The sequence below is a fragment of the Ursus americanus genome, chromosome X, assembly GCF_024610735.1.
Source record: "Ursus americanus isolate L20-20 chromosome X, mUrsAme1.1.p, whole genome shotgun sequence".
In the NCBI taxonomy this organism is placed as follows: domain Eukaryota; kingdom Metazoa; phylum Chordata; class Mammalia; order Carnivora; family Ursidae; genus Ursus; species Ursus americanus.
Genome location: NC_142164.1, coordinates 45250068 through 45267953, shown reverse-complemented (window position 1 = coordinate 45267953; position 17886 = coordinate 45250068). Strand labels below are relative to the sequence as shown.

The following is a 17886-nucleotide window of genomic DNA, read 5'->3' as shown; positions in this document are numbered from 1 at the left end:
GAACTAGGAGTCAGCTTCTCAACAGGAGTAAGGGCAGTGTTGCTATGAGGAAGGATTAGAGAGTGGGCTTCAGCACTCCCCTGCTGTGATTGGCTATTTGTCGGGGGAAGGGGGAAAGATTCATATAAACCTGAGTAGTAACTGCTCCCTCCAGTTTTATTTCCACCACCAGGGTCTGGAAGCTGTGTGTTTAAGAACACACAGGAGACAAAATCTTAAAACTAGAAAGGAAACGGGTCCACCTACTACTATCCCCCACCTTATACCTCCACTCCCAGTATATAAGTACATGTGAACATTAAATATAAGCTCATATAAGTACACGAGAACATTAAATAACATCAACCTATGAGTGCATGTGAACACATACTCAATTTTCATCCCAGTCCTTTTAGGACTTGACCTTTTTCTGTCTAGAGTAAATTGAGTGATATCTCCTGATTACGAGTGTTTGTAAGAAAGAATGTTTGATATGAACCCAGGCACAGCCCAGAAAAGATTCCTGGAAACACTAACATATTAAACTAATTCCACAAAGGACCTAAGAGGATCTAGAGGCTTATGTCACGATGAAGAGTGTAAGCTCTGGAGCCTGGGTGCCTAAGACTGAATCCTGGCTCTGATATTAGCCGTGACTTTATTCTATGCCTTAGAATCTTCATCTGTAAAATGGGGGATACTAGTACCTACCTCATAAGGGATTGTTTTGAGGATTGAATGAAATAATGCATATAAAGTGCTGTGCCAGACATACAGTAAATGCTTATAAATATTAGATATTATTTAATTCTCCTACAGTGCCTCACAGTTCTAATGCCGCATAGTCTTTAAAGCATTTGTGGAACAAATGAAATTGACAACTATGAGTTTATTTAATACATTTCCTTAAGATGTTCATTTGCCCATACTTAGCCTACCAAATATCCAATAATATGGGGGGGGGAAAGCTGTTGCTACGATAGCTTCTCTTTCCCCCACACTTCATGGTTCTGCCTTCCTTTTCCAAGATCCATTTGCTGGCCCCATCTCCGCCTCCTCTCCCACTAAGACTCGCCCCTACACAAGTACCCTGTGTCACTTTGAGATTTCAAAGGATAAAAAGAGAGTAGTCAATTAAAGAGATGTTTGCAGATGGGAGCACTTCCCTTGCCCCACCACCACATTCCGAAATTTGTCCTTTCCTTGTAGATCTAGAAGATTGCTGTGGAACAGAAAGGCCACCACCTAGAGGAGGTTCTGAGAGTTCATTTGCATAATGTATCCCTAGAATCTCTTCTCCTTGGGTAAGGGCAGCAGGTTTTTCAGGTCCGAAGCTGCTCCACACCCCTCACCCTGCACCCCCTGCATTCCAGCTATATTAAGTCACGGAGGCTGGGAAGTGTGTGTGGGGAAAAAAAATAGTACCAAGGCACATGTTTCTGCCCTGTGTATCTCCACTCTAGTGCTAATTGACCTGCTTGGCTTAGTGTGTGTCACTGTGTTCCCATAGCACCTGTGCCTTAAGTGGCTGATTCACATGGCTTTTAATGGACCAAATTACAGTTCCACGCTGCTTCTGATTTTAATAGAAGGGCATATTAACCACTAGGGAGAAATTATTGCTTGAATTCCAAAGAGACAGTGTGTTCTTCTGGAAGCCTAATAGATTCTTTCAAATTCACCTTAAATAACATAGTCAGAAGATAGGAGTGTGAGCTTTTTATGACACCAACCTAACTAAGTCTCTTCATCAAAGATAAAATGAAGGAGTTGGATTGACAAAGTATCCACTGCTCCAAAGCAAGTCACTCGATTCTCCCCAAATTATTTATCCAATCCTTTTAGCCCCGAAACAGTGGTTGAAGATGGGAAAACCACACCAGACATGCCAGGAAATAGGACGATTCTGGCTAACAGCCCTGCTACTTAAAAGAGGGAGCTCCTCCACCATAAACTCCTGACACTGGATAAGAGGACGGGAAATGGCTAAAGATAAACTCCTAACATGATCTCAAGAGTAAAACTGGATCAGGATGAGAAGCTTTAGGTCAGATTGTTCACAATTTCTCAAAACACTGTGGTAGCAACACTTGGTAAATGCTACTAGGAATTCTCAACTTTCCTGGTCTGGGAGAGGTAAACAGTAAATGCTGAGATACTAGGTCGCAGTAGGCAGTGGCCATACTAACCTCCATTCCTTGGTGACCTTAGAGGCATCTAGCTGACATCCCCATCAAAATACCCTACTGATAGGAGAGACATGAGAAAGGGGGGTACGCATTCATCCATTGGGGGTGTGGGAATGAGCAGAAGGTTGATAAACATTTCCTTATTAGAAAATAAAAATCCAGTGGGCAAAAACCAGTACCAATGATGAATTAATGTGATCTGGTTTCCCTCCTCTGTCTTCACTCTATCTTGGCGTATTAGCTGCCATCCAAACCCCAAACAGCATGAAGGTAGTATCTCAGCTATTATTACCTTCTCTCTCCCCTAGGAAAAAAACCCCAGCAAAATACTCAGAACAGTAGGAGACACAAAGCAATCCTCATTTCTTCCATATATTAGAAACATTTTCAATTACAGCTCAGCTTCTCTGAGATCTATATCAAGTAGTAAAACGCCAAGAGCACAGAAAAACCAGGTTGGAGGGAATTCCTGATAACGATGCAAGAAGTGAGAGATTTTACTCAACCACTCCATTCCACAAGCTGGATGCTGCTGCAGGCCCCTGAGAAAGAGTCATTCTGGTTTATGCCCTGAAGGAATCCTACTCCACACTCCCTCCTCGGAGTGTGCCTGGGAAGGGCTGCTTGAAAAGAGAGGTCTTTGAGGAATGATCACTAGTAAAATCCTAATGGAAAGCTAACTTGTTTGGGGAGCAGCTGTTTTTAGTGGTGGCGGTTTTCTTCTTAAACCAGAGTTTCTCATTGGAATTTAAAAAAAGCAAAAACAAACCCAGCCATGCTTACAGTTACAATTCCACATTAATCAGCCAGTTTCCTGGGAGGTACCGATAATTAGCAAGTTGTCACATCCTCTGATCAGTCAGGATATATTCTGGTGGAATTCTGGGCCTTCACCTCAGCAATGCCCTCAAGCAAATGAGCAGAGCTACAAGATCACACCCAGAGAGTTTAAGGTGTTTGGAGGTAAATTACCCCCTAGGGCAGCCAAACAGCTGCCCTGGGTGGGAGGGGTGTTCACAGTATCTCTGACCCTTCTTGATATATAGTAGCTACCCTGGGTTTCCAAACATAGCTGTCAATCTTAAGGAAATAAAACCTATTTGGGAGCTGCTCTTTCTTCTTAGAGGCTTACCAGAAAATTCAAGAAAATGTCCTGATGGGTACTCACCTATGAGCCTCATCCTTTCCTTCAATGGCAAAGTTGCTCTTGGCAGCCCCCAGCCTATCCCAAAAGACCCGGAAGACAGAATCTCAGACAACGCTTTGCCTTGCTTCGGCAGCACAGGATGGCTCTGAGTTCTCAATCCTGCCCCGAGGGTGCCGGTGGCAGCAGACACAATGGAGGTAGTCCACTACGTTGTGGGTAAAGAGTGAGCGCAATGGGTGCAAGTATTGAAAGAAAAGGAGCATGAAGCCAATGGAAATCACATAAGCAATGATGAGCTGCAAAGCAATCAAGGAATGACAGTAATTCAGTAACACTTTCACTCCAAAGAACTTGAAAACCAAAACCATGATCACGTTCTCTACCAACCTTACACTATAGTGCAGGCCCATATGCCCCCAGTTCTGACCTTTGTCAACAAGGTCCCTGTCTGCCAATTTCAACTGCAAAGCTGACCAGCAAGAGAAGTTGATGCCCGCATAGAGAACGGTGATGGAAATCAGCACCACCAGGGTGCCGACCCGGCTGAAATTTTTCTCAATGTTATTGGGCATCTGGGCACCACTCCTCCAGAACTTAACCCAGGGCTCAAAGAGGATGATCAGGAAGTTGAGCAGTAAGAAGGGCACAGCTTTCAATTTCAAGGTGGCTGAGAAGAGCACCAGAATCACGAGGCGGGAAGTGATCTCCAATGTCCGCCAGATGGTGATGCAGAGGACTTCTAATGGCCCAAGGCGAATCTTGTATTCATCATACTTGATCTGGATAGCCAACATATTGCACAGGGTAGCCCCATAGGTGACAGATATCAGGGAAAAGACCATTAGCACAGCTGTAAGAAAAAAAAACAAACAGAGAAAATAGACAATCAGACCATGTTGGCGAAGCTTGAACTCAGACCTGGAGGTCCAGAGAGATGAAAGGTGAGGCTTGAGGGCCCAGTTAAGAGGAAATTCACATACAAACACAGCTATGTTAGCACAGGACACAGTGTGCACAGAAAAAAAATGGAAAGAAATAAACTAAAATATATCTTTTGTGATAGAGATTATACCTGTTTTTAAAATCTTTTTTTCTATGTTTCTCTATTTTCTAAATTTCCCACAATGAACATACATTGTAATACTTTAATAATCATATAAACATACAAAATGAACTTTTTAAGAAGAGCGGATCTCAGAAGTAGCATTGAGAGGTCACTAACACAAGAAGAGCACATATAAAGGGATAGGGCAGCACCCACTTGAAGGAACAGGCTTCTGAGCAAACAATGAAGCGGGCAGAAGGAATTCTGAAAACCTCCAGTCCTGGGAAATTCGTAGGTAAGGCCTTTGGTTACAGAAGTCCCTTCTTTGACATATCTCTTCTTTAAGGAACGAATCTTGTATGGCTTCTAGAATGTATCAGAATGTATACTGGAAATTCCACAAAGGCAAAAAGGACCATGTCTATTTTGTTCTGCGCTGCATCCCCAGAGCCTAACACACCGCCTGGACTATAGCAGGTGCTCAATAAATGTTTGTGGAGTTAATGAAGAATTCTGAATTCAGAGAGGCAGCATAAAATATCTACAATTTGAAACCCTTGGTTCGGCTCTGTGAAAGCTGTGTGCCAGTCACTGGATATCTATGTGCCTTAGTTCCCCAATTCACTGAGATGCTCTAGAATTGCTTGCATTAATCATCACCAATATTAATTTATCACCCAGGCGCTTTGGTATATTTTAGGAATCTCCAAACTTCTACCAGAGTGGTTTAAACATTTTTTTTAAAAACCCACTTCATAGCCCATAACATCCATGCCACTGTGTAGAGTTGGGGCCCTGAAGGGTCAGGGTGCTCCATAACTTGCTACACTAAGTCTCAACTACAGAACACACAGTGGCCCTTTCCTTCTATTCCTTGATACCAAAGAATACCAATCACTAAGACAAATCTACTGCTCTCGAGGAGAGTAGAGGCCTGAGGGGTAACTCATCCAAAAAAGGGGGGGGCTGGAACTTTCTGTTGCCATAAAAATACTAGATCCAGGGAATTGGAGCCACAGAGATGTCAACTTAATCTGCAAGAAAAGTGGAGACTTTCCCATGGAAACCCAAAAAGCAGCACAGCTTCCTTTGCAAGGTCCTTTTCAGCTCTAAGTAGAGTGTTGGAATCTCAAAGACTGGAGAGACTCTCTTGAAGTGTCTACTCTTAGCCTTATTTTTATTCATTATTTTTCCATGTTTATTGAGCTACAATTGACATATAATATCGTATTAGTTTAAGGTGTACAACAAAACGATTTGCTATACTCTTAGCTTTATAAACCACTCTTAGTCCCATCCTTAAGAGTTGATGCTCCTAGTTGGGAACGTCAGAGTGTATGTACATCTAGCCAAGTGTGGTGATGCTTTCCCTTAAATTAGAACTCATTTATTGATAGTAGTGTAATAAAAGAAAGCCTGATGCTTCCAATAAATGTAAAAACACCTTCCATCTGTCTCCCTACAAATAGACTCATGCCATAAGAGATCATAATGCCGTTAGTGAATTTGCTCATCTATGCTGATCCAGATGGCCTCCAAGAGAAAAAGAGATTAGAAAAAGGGGTAGCAAGAAGACAGAAGAGTGGATGAAAATGAGGAAACCTAACCCAAAAAACTGTTTACCAAACTTTAAGAGATGGTACTGTCAGAAAGTTTTTAGTAGGAGAAATCACCAAAGAATTAAAAACAAGGCCTTGGAGAAAGTTTCCCTTACAACCTTTGTAGAGTGATACGTTGAGAAACATGGGCTCTGCAGGCAGGCATCCTGAATTCCAGTCCAGTCTTTGCCAGCTATTACTTATGAAAGCATGGGGGAATTTGCTTAACCTCTCAGTGCCTCCGTTTCCTCATTTGTTAAAATGGGGATAATAAATATATCACAGGGTTGTTGTAAAGATTAAATGGAATAACTACATGTAAGGGACCTAGAGAAACGTTCAGATCGTAGTAGATGCTCTCGGCTAGCTCCTATCATCATCATCAGTCCCCATTTCCAAAAGAGTAGAACATGCATTTCCCCTACTTAGGCAACCAGATGATTTAAAAACTAATAGAATACCTAAAAATAAGCCTTACAAAAATGTGCAAAACCTATAGCAAGAAAACAATACAACTTTGCTGAAGTACATTTCATGAGATATTTTTTAATGTACTTCAATAAAGTTGTATAGTTTTCCTGTTCCAGGCCTTGCACATTTACGGCATAGGTTGTAGAGATATTTCCTGGATGTATACTTCTCTCCAGACTCATCAAGCTGGATATGTTAAAGAGGTAGAGATTTTTGTCAATCATACCTCAATAAAGTGATGTAAAAATATTTAACAAAATGGAGAGATACATCATCTTCTAATACGAAACTGATCGATCCTATAAAGATGTAAATTCCCTCCAAAACAACCTAAATAATTTAATGCAATCCCAATACACAGTCTCAGTGAAAATTTTTTCCTTTTATTGTTGTTACTGTTTTGCTTTGTTTTGTGTTTTGGTGGGAGAATTGACAAACTGATTGTGGAAATTCATCTATTTGGAAGGTTAGGCTAAATTGCCCTATCAGAGAGGAGTTGTGCAAGGCCTTTGTGAGAAGTGCACAAGATCTAAAAGCAATAAAGAACTTAAAGGCATCAAAATTTAATACTTCAGAAAGCCAGAACATTTAAAATGTGTGTATGTACACACATGCAAAATACACAAATGTATACATACACGCTTATCTACAGCAGAGAAAGGACTAACACGAGAATAAGAAAACCGCTCCTAGAAGTTAATAAGAAAAAGACAACCCACTATAAATCAGCAAATTAAAGAACACAATAACCAAACATGAAAAGATACTCAGCTGCTCTCACAATTAAAAGCAAATTATTAAGTAATCAGTTATTTTATAACTATACAACTAAATAATATTTAGTTTAATATATAAAGAAAAAGCACATTCATACACCCAGGTGGGAATATAAATTCATACAACCTTTTGGGAGAGCTATTTGGCAGTACTGATAAAATTCCAAACATTCGTATCTTTTCACCCAGCACTTCTATTGCTAAGAATTTATCCTATGAAGTCTCATTCCGGTACACAGATACTTATAAAGATGTTCTCTGGAGCGTAGTTTGTGATTAGAAAAAACTTTTTTGAATGGAAAAATCAGAAACAAACTTTACTCCTACCAACAGAAGATTAGAGAAATAACAAAGAATGGTCCAGTTCCTATAAGGAAAATATATATTATGTATTTATCATTTATTATACATGTGTGTATACATAACCACTGAAGAAAGATATATTGGCATACTTTTGAAAAAAGACATGTTGAACAGAATGTTTAATCCAGCCCTTTTTGACACAAATACATATACACAGATATTGTATGCATGTTTACATAGCAAAAAAAAAAAAAAAAAAGTCCGGAAGGATATATACTGAATGGTTAACAGAGATTACTTTTGGGCAGTAAAATTACATCTCCTATTTGATATATGTTCTGTGTGGTTTTGACTCCTTACCATAACCATGTCTGATTTTCATAATTAAAATATAAGGACCAAAAATAGTAATACATGGTCATAGCAAAAATTTTAAACCACATAAATTTCAAACCATACAGAAGGGTATAAAGTAAAAGCTAAAAGTCGACGGACTTCTCATTTTCACTCCCCAGAGGTAAATGGTTTCTGACATATCTTTCCAGAAATTTTCTATGCATATACGATTACTTGTAAGTCAATTGGTTTTGCATGCATTACTTCTGTAACATATGCATATTTTAATTAGATTTTAATTAGATATTTAATTAATTTGATGACCTTCAAAATTCTCAGGAGGAAAAGCATCATCATTTCCTTTTCTCTTCACACTACTGTCAATTCTAGATACGTAAAGAGCTTCAAGACCAAAAATTTCATGAACAATTCTTAGTGGAGGAAAAGAGAAAAGGGGGCAAATTCCCTCCTTACATTCATTTGCGACATGGGGCTTTGCCAAGCAGGATCCGCATCTAATAATAAGGAAATGGTTCCAAGTTGTACCCACAGCTGTATCAGCTCCAGCCCAAGCAGCTGAAGCTAATCTTGAGCTGTTAAAACTCATTAGCAGTACTTTATCTTGACTTTGAAAACATGACTCACATTTCCTCCTCTCCTAGAGGTCTTATTCATCTAAGGATCTGTCTTTTACAAGTGGGAAATTAAGACTGTGACCTCTTGGGTGACTTCCTCTAACAATCGAACAGAAGGTCAGAACTGGGACCAAGCCTCATTCTCATCAGTATTCATTCCACACCCGAATTTCTCTCTCCCCACTGGAGTTGGGAGAAGTAATTAAATCAGTGGCTCCCAAATGTGGCTGATCAGAATCAACTGGGGTATTTTTTTTTAAAATACAGATTCCTGGCCTCCTCACACTCACACTGAGCCAGGTCTGAGTAGGAGATGTAATTTTTTTTAAAAAGGAGCTTTCATCCAGTACTATGTTTTCTCATGATCAGTAATATTTGGGAACCTCTTATTAAAAGATGGCCATCCCTAAGCCAAAACAAACAAAAAACCCTCAGTGTAATTTAAACACTGTGGACTAGAGAAAGTGTCCTACTGACTGCTGGTGTTACCAGCTTCTTCTGGGCCCAGAGAGGGCTTATCTGTGGCATTTTTAGCCTGAAATAGCTTACCCCCGTTAAAGAAATCTGGCAGGCCTAAGATGGCTGGCTCCCCGAGTTCTCTGACTATCTACCAGTGCCGTCCAAAGGTTCTGTAATACCTGTGCTGTCTAATACAGTAACCACTAACCACACGTGGCCATTGAACACTTGAAATGTGGCTAGTATGACTGAGGAAGTACATTTTTTATTTCATGTTTCATTTTAACTGAAGTAGCCACACGAAGCTGGTGGCCAGTGTATTGGACAGCTCAGGTCTGGATTTCTAAGACCCTTGATTTAAATGGAGCCCTCCCCTCTCCTGACCCCACTCACCTCTACCCAGGGGGACCTCTGCAGAGATCAGAGTCACATAGAGCTGATAGGTCAGCTGGGGCACTGAGCCCAGGAAGGCTTGGATCTGTGACATACGTTTGTAGGCATTGCGGTGCATAGCCAGGGTCCGGATGGAGTGGCCCACCTCCCATTCTATCAGCACCTCCTCGCCATTTATTAGCATCTTCTTTCGGGTGAGGCTGACATAGGGCTCCTCCTGCCCCTCTTTCTTCCACAGTGTGAGGTACTTAATCATGGCCTCCAAACATCTGCAGAAGTAAAGCATCACGGGTACTTAACTAAAGCTGTCCTGGGAAGGAAGACTGTAGTGGAAGGGGGATGATAATACAACTCAGGGAGTTTGTGCTACTTTTGGCCAGTCCTTAATTCCTATTCTACTCATTTCTCATGAATCAAAGAGTTTGTCATGCATTCCACAAGTTGCTTGAGTCTAAATCCTTTTTTGTTTGGCTGGCCATCTACTGACCTGAGAACACCACTTCAGAGTGTTTCTTTGAGGATTTAAGGAATTGCTTTGCCTCTTAAGAATAGGCCTTTGGTAGAAATGCACCTTGAACACAAAGATATTATGTAAATAATGTGCTGAGAGAAAACAACGAAGGTTCTTAAAGGCCCTGGTTTTCATAACACCTCAAGTTCCTGAGGTAAAACATTCTATATGCAAAGCCTTCAGCTCCATACTTGGGGCTTTTGAGTTCTGCTTTTCCCAAGACAAAGCCCACAACTATAACTGTCTTGCCAAAAAGTCTTGGAGGGGATCTAGAAAAAAAACCCTCACATCTATACAGTAAACGCCATTCAATAACAAGGGTACTTAAAGGCTTGGCAACTCAGAACTGAAAGTGCTACATACCTAGGGAACATCGAAAGATCTCTCTGAAGGGTGTTTCTGGGGCCTCTTGACCTGTCTGGGGCCAACAGCCTTTTAAACTTCCTCCTTTCTTTACAAAGAGGAAGACATCCTTACGAGAGCCTACCAACCTCGAAATAGCGATAAGACCGCATTTCTTGCTGTATCGCTCCCACATAAATCAGAAGCCTTTAAGCAGTTCTGATGTGATGAATGGAAGAGAAGCGACTAGGACACCTTGTTTTGGCACACCTGAGTTACCGCTTCCTCCACGCACTCCAGAGTGAATGGAAACTGTGAACTATTACAATAAGTAAGAACAGTTGTGGTGAAAATGAAGCCACCTTTCCTGACGGAGGGCATGGGTTGTATTTATCTTGCCCACCACCCTCATCACATGGTGGGTATTTGATAAATGTTTTCTGAGAAAATGAAAGAGTAAGAAGGAAGAGAAGAAGACAGAATGACACAGGGCGAGAAATGATGGGAGGAGAGGATAATAATAATGGCAATGCAATTTAATGGAAAAATAGGCTAAAGACAAGCTCAGATATTTATATGCTTTCCAGGCCTTTAGCTCCCAATGGGAAGGTTTGGAACATGTGCTGGCCGCTATTCTTCACAGCATCCCCCTGAGACTGGGGCATATTTGCCAGTCTGAAGCATGTAGTCTCTCCCTAGAAAGTGGACATTTCAAACTCAAAAACCCGGGACAGGAAAAGGTGGAAGGAGGAGAGAAGAGAGAAGAAAAAAGCTAAGCACATTTCCAACAAAAGATTTTAGATTTTAACCCAGGCCCATCAGTGTTATTGCCGAATAAAATACCGGGGGAGGTAGTGGCAGGAAGCATTCTGCTTATGCTTCTAAAGGCTATTTACTTGTTTAAGTAAGGGTGCTCGCCTTGGCTATAAGCCTCAGTAAATTAGAGTACATTTTCATTTTCAGAAGTACCTTTGTATTTCATACAAGGGAGCCAGGCACTGCAAACACCGTCATGTGCCTAATAGCGCTAATCAAGTTCCTACCTACCTAAAAAGTAATTTGCCTTGAACATACCAAGGATATCATTTATGAGCTTTAAATTGTTTCTTCCCTGCTGTCAGGTTAGCTATTATAAATGCTTTCCAATCATTTCTAGTGTAGGCTAAATAACAAAAATGAAATACAGTACTTTATACTCCATATGGTGGGTCCAAATCAAAGATGGCTTGGGAGGCCACAAAGCAAAGGAGGGAAGTCTAAAGTCTGGACTGGGGCACTACTTGCTGCAATTTGCACCTTGAGAGTGCTTGATCTGTTAACTCAGTATATCACAATTGAAAAGGCTGCTAAGAATGGTTTCCTTGTTCCTCTAGTGACATCTCTTAATAATAATGGCAATATTATTTTTTGGTTTTTTTTTTTTTTTTTTTTTTTTAGGGAGAGAGCACGAGTGAGAGCATGTGCATGCGGGGTGGGGGGAGAGAATCTTTTTTTTTTTTATTCGACAGAGAGAGACAGCCAGCGAAAGAGGGAACACAAGCAGGGGGAGTGGGAGAGGAAGAAGCAGGCTCATACCGGAAGAGCCTGATGTGGGGCTTGATCCCAGGACACCGGGATCACGCCCTGAGCCGAAGGCAGACGCTTAACCGCTGTGCCACCCAGGCGCCCCGGGGGGAATCTTAAGCAGGCTCCACACCCAGCATGGAGCCCCACGCAGGCTCAATCTCAGGGCCCTGAGATCGTGACCTGAGCCGAAATCAAGAGTTGGACACTTAACCGACTGAGCCATCCAGGCGCCCGAACATCTCTAAATTTCTTGGTTCTAAGTTCAAGATGAGGACTTTCTTTTACAGCTTAACTTCAAAGATTTAGAATTGGAAAGGAGCTTTAGATTGCCAGGTCCAAAGGTTGGATATAGGCCAGCTGAGTCACATCTGACCAACAGCTGTGGTTTGTTTGGTCCCTACTGTGTTATTTGCCAAAAGTCAAAATGATATTTCACATAAAATCCTGTCTTGGAAGCTTCCCTTGAAAAGTTGGGGAATCTGGCAATACTGGGTCTGAATTCCAACAGTGAAACAATGGGCTGGAACAGTAGAGTAGCTGCCCCCTTTAGGCAAATCATGCAGACTCCAGCTTGCCACACTATGCACTACTCACCATCACTTCTCTAACACTGAGACTTCATTTTCATTTATCATCACACATGAAGCTACTGGTTTTCTCATACTTGGCCTGCTTCACTCATTTATGAGACCGGCCTGGCCCCTGTAAGCGTTTGCATTTGAGACCCATGATCTTGCCCAACCCATTTATCAGACAGATGAAGAAACGGGGGCCCAAGGCATCTTCAGAGATTTCACCAAAGCGATGCAACTAGTCAATGACAGAGGGGGGACCAGACTCCAGGCCGCTGGAATTCCAGGCTGTTTTCTCTAATGGAGGCTAATCAACCCCTCCTTGTTTATATATTGGTTTAAAAAAATTTTAACGCAGGGGACTTCCATCCTTGAACAGTTTCAGACTGTGTTTAGTTCTCTAAGGATGAAATATCTTCCCACTGCAATTACAACACCCACACTCTGACACATATTCTTCAGCTGATTGCAATCAAGACAAACTTGGTCCATTCTTTCCTCCTGACTTCGTAAGTTTTGCAACATCTCCCTAACTTGAAAATCCCATAGCGTCCCGATGAGACTGCTGACACAGATGCCTGTCTCCCTAAGATAAGGCACATTCTCATCCCTTCAAGGCAATCAAAATGGAAAGACTGATACTATTACAGTGTGCCACAGCATCCAGATGGAGAGATGGACCTATCTTCCTCTGCCCCCTCTAACCATGTACCTTTATTGCAGAAAGATACAAAAAGATAAACAGGAGACTGATGAACCAACAGAAAAAAACGAACTACAATGGGTTGGGGTACTAGATGACCACAAATAGCTGAAAATATTTTCCAGATGTCAAATAACTCTGGAAAATTTGAAAATGCCACCACCAGCATCCCAAGCAGCTCAGGGTAAAGAAACTGAATGTGAGATCCAATTTATAGAGTGTCTAAAAGGCAGAGTCAAAATACAATACACTCTGGGGGCGCCTGGGTGGCACAGCGGTTGGGCGTCTGCCTTCGGCTCAGGGCGTGATCCCGGCGTTATGGGATCAAGCCCCACATCAGGCTCTTCCGCTGAGCCTGCTTCTTCCTCTCCCACTCCCCCTGCTTGTGTTCCCTCTCTCGCTGGCTGTCTCTATCTCTGCCAAATAAATAAAATCTTAAAAAAAAAACAACAAAAAAAAAACAAATACAATACACTCTGAAGCTATGGCCTGTGTGCACAGGTTGACCACGTCAGCTGGTCCCGTACCGATTTTCACAACTCAAATCCAAATAGTAAACACCGTCTAATGAAGTCTTATCAATGGTACCACACATGGTTTTGGAACACAGGTACATGCCACATGTTCATTGCGGTGGCACTTAAAGTTTCCGATACAATTTTTTTTTTTTTTGGATGATAGGCAGGGAAGCCCAGAGTGGGAGGGAACGGGAGAACTGATTAGAGGCACAGTATCAGTCTTGTAAATATTAGCTTCATCTTTCTCTGCACAAACCCTGTGGGGGGGGGGTTGAAATTAAAAATAGCTCACCTGATAAGAGGTCCCAAGAGGATTAGATGCATAAACAATGATAGCGGCTTGTCTTTGGCCAGATCTCTGTGAACAAAAATGAGGGTCAACTGGACCATTATGGATGAAAACATAAAGAAGGATAAGGTGTATGTCATCCAGTAGGTTTCGCTATTCTTTCGATAGATTCTAACCATGTACAAGGCAGATGCAGCCTCCCCACAGTACAGAAAGGTGGAGAAGAGGATGCCAAATGGAAAGGTAAATCGGGGGTTGGCCCCACGGATGACATCTTCCTCCAGAGATGAAATTGGATCCACGGTGGGCTCCTCAGGAATTTCATAAACGCGGTCCATTGTTGAGGTTCTGGGTGTTGCAGTCTGGTCTTCGAAGCAACCCCCACCCCCACCCAAGAGAACCCTGTAGCCACTGCAGTCCAAGTATTGAAGAGAGCTGTCAAGTACAATTCCAGAGCCGAGATCTGCTAGTTAAAGCAGGAAACCCCTCTTTATAGTTTCAAGTTACACTTGTTGGAGTATGGGATGGAGAACCCGGGAGTACCACTTTGAACTTGACTCTTCATTGGCCCAGGATTCCAATCGTCAACATACGTGCTATGAAACCTGGACAGGGCAAAAGCAAGCATTTTAGCGCCCAGTCCGAAGTCCAATTCCAGGCACGTGAAAGGCTTGGAGACAGCTGCCTCCTTGGCCCCTTCGCCTTTTGCAGCCCCGCAGGGAGGGGGGGTAGCCACTCTGTCGGGGCGCCAACACTCAGCAGCACCTCTCCAGGAGTCCTGACCAGTATGCCCCCTCAAACCTGCCGAGAACTGAACCAGGGCAGAAGAGGGGGTGCAGCCTGAGCGTCCCTTCGGGGGCTCATTGCAGTGCCTAGGTACCCTAAGCTATCGTTAGACTGTGGCTATTGGCTCGCCCGCTCGCCGCTGCTCTCCCGGGACCCGCGCCGAGTCGAAGGTTCTCCAGCCGGCTCCACCGATTCCCCAAGCGCCGCCCCGAAGGCGGCCGGCGGGGGGCAGAAGCAGAGGCACAGCCCGGGCCCGGAGCGCAGTCTCGGGGGCAGAGAAGCCGAGCGTGCGCTACAGGATCCAGAGAAAGCCAGAGGGGCTTCTTCTCCACAGGGAAACTTTCCTAGCGAGGAGCACGACGTGCGGGGCGCCAGCCCGGGAGGGCAAAGGCAGATGTCCTCAGACTCTGGGGCGCCGTGGGCTGCTGGGGTCCTCCCTGGCCTGCAGTTCCAGCTGCGAGAGGTCGGCGGCTTCGCGAACTAAGGCACTGAAGGCGGGGGCGGGCGAAATGGGAGGAACAGCTGGGGCCAAACCAAACCAGCCTGCCAGTTCCAGGGCGGGCAGCCCACGGATGCTCCGTGTGGAGAGGCGCGACAAAAAAGGGGGCTTGGGCTAGCGCTCGGAACGGCTTCTCACCACGACCCCCGGATCCCAGAGGGAGCCACAGCTTTCCTCTTTCCCCAGAGCAGCAGACGCCCACTTCTACCCCGCCCTCCTGAACTAGCTAGCTCGCGCACTAGCTCAACCCACGCGGTTAGGCAGGTGTGTCTCTCTCGGCCTCAGGGTTGAACTTCCCTAGGTCCTATTGCCCTCCAGATAATATCACGGTGGGGTGGGGGGAGACCCGAGAGGCAATTGGGCCATAGTTTCCTTTCCAGGCAAGGCTGTAAGCAGCAGAGGTAAGATAGAAAGGGGGGGTGTCAAGACTCAAGGTCAGCACTGAAAACTCATATTATATGCCTTGATTTTTCACTAGCAAAATGAGGCCAGGATAGGAACTTTAGAATGAACTTTCAGGTCTTTGGCTGGAAGGTTATGAAGAGGTGCCAAACTCTAAATAGACTGGAGAGGAGCCAAGAGAGCTGTGAGTAAAAACTGAGAGGGGTGACTTAAAGAGCTCAGAAAATTGCCAGGATTCTTAAGATCAATCCTCCCCCTCCTCACTGAGCTTTTGTTTCCATGCCTTCATTTGCATAATTCTAAGCCCCAGAGAAACAGAGAAAACATCTGCCTCCTGGTAATAATATAAATGCAACAGAGCCTGTGCCAATCTCTTTTTGCTGCAGGAAGTCAGTAAAAAGAGTATATGAAGAGTGACCAGCTAGCAGCCACCAAAATGATGGCCTGGAGAAAGACAGTCTTGTCCTTGTGTTGATTTTTAAGATTCCTGCAATTGCTGCCTCCTTTCCCCAGGGCTGAGTCAGGGACAAATCAACTTCTAAAGGTTGTCGCCTTTGAAGCAGGCATGCTATCTTGGTCTGCACCCATGCTGGGAGCTGGGCTAGCTGGGTTAGCGGGCTGATCCTTCCTCCCTTCCTTTTCACAAGGCAGGTCAACACTATCTGAGAACACTTCACACATAGTGTTAATTGGTTGGGGCTTTCCAACTGGCACAGCGTTCTCCACCAACAGTATAGGGTGAAGAACTTCTGGGGGCTTCTTAGGAACCTGTTCTCAAGATGGATTTCAAGTAGGGTGAGGAACTCATCTCAGTTTGCTGAGATGGCATAAGTTGGTTACCTTAGCATGGGAGACTGAAGCTAGAAGAATGTAGAATCCCAGTTCTTTTAGCCTTTCTTCCTTCCCTGTGCCCTCAGCACGCCCCAAATACACAAATCTATAAGACCTTCCTACTTTGTTCCTAAACAACTCCCTCCAGATGCCTTGAAAGGCTTTCTGTAATCACCACACTACTTCCCTCTCCAATTTCACATCCACATTACTGCACCACAAACCCCTTGCTCCAGTCCAGCAAATGTTCTCATTTAATTACACTCGCCTTGCTCACTCCCACCTCTGTGTCTTGCTGAGGTCATTTACAGCGTCCTTCACTCTTTTCTCCATTAGTCCAAACCCTAACCTTCCTTCAAGGGTCAGCTCAAGTACTACCTCCCCCCAGGATTCACCTCCCCAACCCTCACTTTTCCCTCTTTGTGCTACTGGCACACTCTCTCTTTTGCACTAGTCCTTCAAGTCTTTCTGTGTTTGCCCTGCCTACCCAACAGAAGCGTAGACTCAGGGAGGGATGCTCAGTTAATGTTTATTGTGGTTCTTGTTGATGACAGTAATGATTAAAAAATGGCGATGATGAAGCTTCCTCCCCCACACTTCCCCCAGGAAACTATGCAAGACTCAGGCACACTCATCTCTAGAAAAGCTGTAGCCACTGTAGCTGGGGCATCAAGTACTGGGGCACAAAGACCCACTTCCTATGTCAGCCATTCAGCTCACAGACGATGCCCGCCCACATGATATGTCCTTTCTCCGAGTTCCTTCAGTGCTTTTTTTTTTTTTTGTCAACATCACGGTTTAGCTCCAAATTACAAATTATTTCAAGTGTATTATTTTTTATTCCACAACTACATTGCCATAAGCTCCTTAAAGGCAGAGCCCCAACTGTTACACTTTTTTGGACTCCCCAGTGGCTGATACAGACCTGTAAGTTTCCTGCCATCTGATCCCCCTCACCCACCAGCTTCTCTGTTTTCAGCCCTAGGACTCTCTGGCGCTTTAGGTCACTAAATCCTCTGGTCTCTTATTTCCCTGTTCCTTTTGCCCTGCTGGGAGAAACTGAGAATTTGCCCTGTTTCTGTCCGACTCTCTTCTTTCAGGCAATCTCTAGATTTCAGCCCTTTACTCTTCTTAGGAGTAGAGACACTGGAAATGTTGACAGGCATGAGACTACTGAGGCCCTGGGAGCCCCTTCCCCATAAAGACCACTCATCTCTCAGGGCACCTGGGTAGCTCAGTTGGTTAAGCATCTGACTCTTGATTTTGGCTCAGGTCATGGTCTCGGGGTCTTGAGATCAAATCCTGAGTTGGACTCTGGGTTCAGCACAGAGTCTGCCTGAGATGCTCCCTCTCCCTCTGCATCCCCCCTGAACCTCCCCCACCCCCGCTCGTTCACTCTCTCTTTCTCTCTAAATAAATAAATAAATAAAATCTTTAAAAAACAAAAAGGATGACTCATCTCCCAAAGACTGGTCAACTGAGGTGCTATCCCTACGCTGCCCCCTGAATACTAGATAGTGTTCAGGGTCAATTTCT

At 43.8% G+C, this 17886-nt stretch overlaps 1 protein-coding gene across 1 annotated transcript; it reads right to left on the bottom strand.

Annotated features, from left to right (window-relative positions):
• Positions 1-892: 892 nt before the first annotated feature.
• On the bottom strand, positions 893-15325 carry XKRX (XK related X-linked). Its single transcript, XM_045803613.2, has 3 exons — positions 13836-15325; positions 9332-9600; positions 893-4165 (listed from the first exon to the last, which is right to left on the bottom strand). The coding sequence occupies exons 1-3, from the start codon at positions 14168-14170 to the stop codon at positions 3420-3422; spliced, it is 1350 nt and encodes a 449-aa protein (XP_045659569.1). The 5' UTR covers positions 14171-15325; the 3' UTR covers positions 893-3419.
• Positions 15326-17886: the final 2561 nt, after the last annotated feature.

Excerpts from the sequence above, each read along its gene's own strand:
- XKRX (XM_045803613.2), bottom strand. The coding sequence starts at position 14,170 with ATGGACCGCGTTTATGAAATTCCTGAGGAGCCCACCGTGGATCCAATT. Across the intron at positions 9,601-13,835 it reads CTCTTGGGACCTCTTATCAG|ATGTTTGGAGGCCATGATTA; the intron begins GTGAGCTATTTT and ends TTACTTCTGCAG. Across the intron at positions 4,166-9,331 it reads AGAGGTCCCCCTGGGTAGAG|CTGTGCTAATGGTCTTTTCC; the intron begins GTGAGTGGGGTC and ends TTTTTCTTACAG.